This window comes from Ursus maritimus, unplaced genomic scaffold (assembly GCF_017311325.1).
Source record: "Ursus maritimus isolate PB19 unplaced genomic scaffold, ASM1731132v1 scaffold_17, whole genome shotgun sequence".
NCBI classification, from domain to species: Eukaryota; Metazoa; Chordata; class Mammalia; order Carnivora; family Ursidae; genus Ursus; species Ursus maritimus.
In genome coordinates this window covers 33,369,873-33,375,442 of record NW_024424119.1, presented here as the reverse complement: position 1 = coordinate 33,375,442, position 5,570 = coordinate 33,369,873, and the positions used below count along the sequence as shown (strand labels likewise).

Sequence of the window (5,570 nt, the reverse complement as noted above, 5' to 3'; positions counted from 1 at the left end):
AACTGACCTTTAAATATTATTTGGTAGATTAGAAATTTATTTCCCTCAGAGGAGGTTAGGATACTTGATATCTGATATTGGTATCTAATAATTGCATGTGAAACCCTACAAATAATTGGAGTCAAGCTCATTTTAGGTGACAGTGAAGAGATAGCCTATTTTAGTTGATAATGTGTCTCAGAGGTTTGCCTGAAGAAAATGTTTTTTCACCACGAAATCTTTAATTTCATTAGCTGGGTAAAGATGATAGAAGTATCTTTTTATTACTACGTGTTTGTTGTTCTTGCTTTTATTTTTTAAAGATTTTATTTATTTGTCAGAGAGAGAGAGTGAGAGAGAGCACAAGCAGTGGGAGCGCAGGCAGAGGGGGAAGCAGGCTCCTCGCTGAGCAAGGAGCCCAATGCAGGATTCGGTCCCAGGACCCTGGGATCATGACCTAAGCCCAAGGCAGACACTTAACCATTTGAGCCACCTAGATGTCCCACATGTTTGTTATTCTTGAAGTGAATGACATCTACACTTGACAAGGTGCTGGGCTCTCTTGTTTCTAAATCACTGTTGTGATAGTGAGGACACATAATTTTTTTAAAAGATTTTATTTATTTATTTATCTAGAGAGCACAGGCAGGAGTAGGGACAAAGGGAGAGGGAGAGAGAGAATCTCAAGCAGACTCCACGCTGAGCGTGGAGACTGACATGGGGTTCGATCTCACAACCCTAAGATCATGATCTGAGCCAAAATTAAGAGTTGGACATCCAACTGATTAAGCCATCCAGGTGCCCTGAGGACTGAGCCACCCAGGCACCCCGAGGACACATTGTTTTTAAAAGTGACTTCTTTTTTGTAATTATAAGAGTAGAAGCTGCCATCTGTTTGGGGGGTAGACTCACTCCTTTGAGAAGGACCACAATGATGAGCGCTTTTAGTTGTCTACCTGTATGTTTTTATTGGGTTAAGCCTAATGCTTGTAGCGGAAGCAGAAGGTGACTAGCCAGGAACTAAACAGGGAAATGGCTTTAAGAGGCCCTTGTGAGGAAGTATGTACTAGTAGATACTAGAAGCAGTGATATTCAGTAATGAGGTGGAGTTTTTTTTCTGCATCACTTTCTTTTATTCTCAAGCTGAGTAGTCTGTTAAACATGACAGCCTCTTGAATGTACATGCTTTGTATATACTCTTTGGAGTGTGAAATGGGCTGTAGAAAGCTTAAATACAATGAAAACTAATTATAAGATAATCAGAAAAGTGATGGAGAAGCACAATAGAGCAGGAATAGTTGCAAGGGGAGATAAATCATGTGCATACATGAAACATAAAGGTTATATTATTGTAATTATTGTATTATTGTAATTGGTATGAAAGGAAGAGGTGGCTCCTGAGTGTTGGTGAATTGGAACCAACAGTGATTCTTAAAAATTACATGTTTTTGAGCGGCGCCTGGGTGGCACAGTGGTTAAGCATCTGCCTTCGGCTCAGGGCGTGATCCTAGCGTTGTGGGATCGAGCCCCACTTTGGGCTCCTCTGCTATGAGCCTGCTTCTTCCTCTCCCACTCCCCCTGCTTGTGTTCCCTCTCTCGCTGGCTGTCTCTGTCTCTGTCGAATAAATAAATAAAATCTTAAAAAAAAATTACACATTTTTGAGACAGAGAGAGGATGAAAGAGCAAGAGTGAGAAAGAGATGGAAACAGAATCACAAAATGAGTGCAAGAGGGATAGACACAAACAAGTGTTCTAAAGAATCAGGAAAAAGGGATATACAGAGGAAAAGTTAGAGCTAGGAGCTAGTGAGGGAGAAGGAGAGGATGAGGTAAGATAAGAAAATGCATTTTATCTTAACAAAGTCCCAATAGTTCATTTTTGTTTTTGTTTCCCTTGCCTTTGGAGATGTGTCTAGCAGGAAGTTGCTGCAGCCAAAGTCAAAGAGGTTGCTGCCTGTGTTCTCCTCTAGGATTAAAAAAAAAAAAGGATTTTATTTATTATTTGAGAGAGAACACAAGCAGGGGGACGGGCAAAAGAAGAAGGAGAAGGAGAATCCCTGCTGAGCAGGGAGCCTGATGTGGGGCTTGATCCCAGGACCCTGGGATCATGACCTGAGCCAAAGCAGGAGCTTAGCCAACTGAGCCACCCAGGTGCCCCTCTCCTCTAGGATTTGGATGGACTCCTGTCTCACATTTAGGCCTTTCATCCATTTTGAGGTTTTTTTGGTGTGTGTGTGTGTGTGTATGGCTTAAGAAAGTGGTCCAGTTTCATTCCAGGAGTCCAGGAGTTGAAGAGACTGTCTTTTTTCCATTGGATATTCTTCCCTGCTTTGTCAAGATGAGTTGACCATAGAGTTGAGGTCCATTTCTGGGTTCTCTATTCTGTTCCATTGATCTATGTGTCTGTTTTTGTGCCAGTACCATACTGTCACAAATGGCCAACAGACACTTGAAAAAATCCTCAACATCACTCAGCATCATGGAAATACAAATCAAATCCACAATAGGATACCACCTCACAGTGGTCAGAATGGCTAAAATTAACGACTTAGGAAGTAACAGACATTGGTAAGGGTGTGGAGAAAGGCGAATCCTCTTATATTGTTGGTGGGAATGCAAGCTGGTGCAGCCACTCTGGAAAACAGTATGTAGGTTCCTCTAAAAGTTAATAATAGAGCTACCCTATGACCCAGCAATTGCACTACCAGGTATTTACCCCAAAGATACAAATGTAGTGATCCGAAGGGGCATCTGCATCCCAATGTTTATAGCAGCAATGTCCACAATAGCCAGATTATGGAAAGAGCCAGGATGTCCATCAACAGATGAATGGATAAAGAAGACACGGTGTATATATACCATGGAATATTATTCAGCCATCAAAAAGAATGAAATCTTGCCATTTACAGTGATGTGGCTGGAACTACAGGGTATTATGCTAAGCAAAATAATATGATTTCACTCATATGTGGGATTTAAGAAACAAAACAGATGAACAGTGGGAAGGGAAGGAAAAATAAGTGGAAAACAGAGAGGGAGGCAAACTACAAGAGACTTTTGGCTATAGGAAACAAACTGAGGGTTGCTGGAGGGGAGGTGCGTGGGGTGTTGGGGTAATTGGGTGATGGGCATTAAAGAGGGCGCTTGAAGTAATGAGTGGGTGGGTATTATATGCAACTGATGAATCACTAAATTCTACCTCTGGAACTAAAAAAAAAAAGAAAATGCATTAATAAGGATTTGTATGGTTATAAGCAGTGGAAATTAATTCAATCTATTTTAAAGGAACTTCATTGGCTTATCATAACTGAAAAGTCCAAGCATTAATGTTTTTAGACCCACCTTCAACCAGGAGTTAATAATGACATCAGGGGCGCCTGGGTGGCACAGCGGTTAAGCGTCTGCCTTCAGCTCAGGGCGTGATCCTGGCGTTATGGGATCGGGCCCCACATCAGGCTCCTCCCCTACGAGCCTGCTTCTTCCTCTCCCACTTCCCCTGCTTGTGTTCCCTCTCTCGCTGGCTGTCTCTATCTCTGTCAAATAAATAAATAAAATCTTTAAAAAAAAAATAGTGTCATCAAGTACACCCTAAGTTCTTCCCTCAGCTCTACTTTCCTCTTTGGTGATTTTACTTTCAGTCTGGCTCTCCCCATATATTGACAAAGATGGCCAGGAGAAGATCTGGGCATATGTTCTACCTTTTAGAGACCCTTGAAAAAAAGAGTGACTCTTCTTTGACACTCAGGCAACATTTTGGCAATTAAGCGTGATTAGCTTGGCTTAAGTTACATGCTACCCTGAATAAATCACTGTGGCTAGGGGATGTTCATTTTTCATTGGCCCAGGCTGTGTTTCATGCTTATCACTTGATCCAGAGAGTGTGGTCAGCCTCAGCCAAATATGGACTGAGAGTGGGAGACAGTTGATTCCTTAATATAAAAAGATGTGTTCTTTTATAAGATGAGAGGATGCTGAGCAGACCAAAACAATATATACATCTGTACCTTGAGGAGACTGAGAAAGAAGATATAGAAGAGAGCAAAGAAAAAGGTAAGAGAAGAAAAAGGGAGAAAAGAGAAGAGAGAGAAGGCAATACATAGAGACAGAGAGATATTCATCATGAACGGCACCCATCATGACCTCTGTGGGATCAAGAGGCATGTTCCATATAACTAGAAGGACTCCTGCAAAGATATTATATGAAAAGGTTTACATGGACATTCCCTGTTGTAAAAATGGGAATTCCACACTTGGCTTTATAAACACAGTGCTCCTGTTATACTGAGTTCTGCAACTTTATCTGTGACTACAAAAAATATATCTTCTCCCCAAATGTGTTCACATGTCCTAAGCACTTTCATATTTTCCATGAGTGTAAGTATTTACTCAAGACTTTCTTCACAGCCTCTTTCACCTCCTTATTCCTTAGGCTGTAGATGATGGGGTTCAGCATTGGGGTTACCACTCCGTAAGTTAACCCGACGATCTCATCAAATGTCTTTGTGTCCTTTGACTTAGGCTTCATGTACATAAAAAGAGCTGAACCATAGAATAAAACTACTACAGCGAGGTGGGCTGAACAGGTTGAAAAGGCTTTCTTTCTTCCCTCAGTAGAGTTAAGTCTCAGGATGGTAGAGAGAATGAAAACATAGGAAATAAAAATTAACAGTAGGGGAATCACTAAGAAAACAATACTTGCCACTGTCATAATAAGCACATTGATGGTGATATCTGAGCAGATGAGTTTAAGAAGGGCCAGTAACTCACAGGTAAGATGGTCGATGACATTATTCCCACAGAAAGGCAGCATCATTATTAGGACTGTTTGCACTAAGGAATTCAGACAGCCTATGATCCAGGACCAAGCAGCCATGTGCATATAAAGCACTCTGTTCATGATGATGGGGTACCTCAGTGGGTTGCAGATGGCCACGTACCGATCATAGGCCATCACAGCTAGGAGGACACACTCAGTGCAGCCCAACCCAAGGGACACAACCATCTGCAGAGCACAGCCAGTGAAGGAGATGGATTTTCTCTCAGATCTAAATATGATGAGCATTGTAGGAATGAAAGAGGATGTATAACAGATGTCCAGGAATGAGAGATTCCCAAGGAAGAAGTACATGGGGGTATGGAGGCGAGAATCCAGTATGCTGATGATAATGAGGAGACTGTTTCCCAGCAGGATTATAACATATGTGATGAGGCAGAATATGAACAGAAAAAGCTGGAGCTCTGAATATTTAGAAAGTCCCACCAGAAAGAATTCGGTCACCGCTGAGTAATTCCCCATCTCCATGTGTCCACGTCACCTGCAGAGTTCAGAGAAGTATATGACTTCAGGAAATTTAAATTTATAGTTTAGTTTAAAACATCACTTTTACCTGCAATATTTTGATTTTTCATTCAGCTCTGAGAATCAGGAAAGGCATGGATACAATTTTAACTTTATTGATGATGAAAGTGAAGCACTGAGAGATTCAGTACTTTTTAGGGCCATGCAGTAGCAGAAGCAGAGCTACCAAAACCCCAAGAATTGTGCTGTGAAGTGTCAGGCCTCTAATAAAGTAATAGGGACAGCAAAATTC

At 41.5% G+C, this 5,570-nt stretch overlaps 1 protein-coding gene across 1 annotated transcript; it reads right to left on the bottom strand.

Annotated features, from left to right (window-relative positions):
- Nucleotides 1–4,336: 4,336 nt before the first annotated feature.
- Nucleotides 4,337–5,319, bottom strand: LOC103678639 (olfactory receptor 13D1-like). Its single transcript, XM_008708031.2, has one exon. It carries the CDS (start codon nucleotides 5,279–5,281, stop codon nucleotides 4,337–4,339), a length of 945 nt encoding a protein of 314 aa, XP_008706253.2. The 5' UTR covers nucleotides 5,282–5,319.
- Between the last annotated feature and the right edge of the window lie 251 nt (nucleotides 5,320–5,570).

Bases quoted from the DNA above. Each gene is read 5' to 3' on its own strand.
- LOC103678639 (XM_008708031.2), bottom strand. From the start codon at position 5,281: ATGGAGATGGGGAATTACTCAGCGGTGACCGAATTCTTTCTGGTGGGA.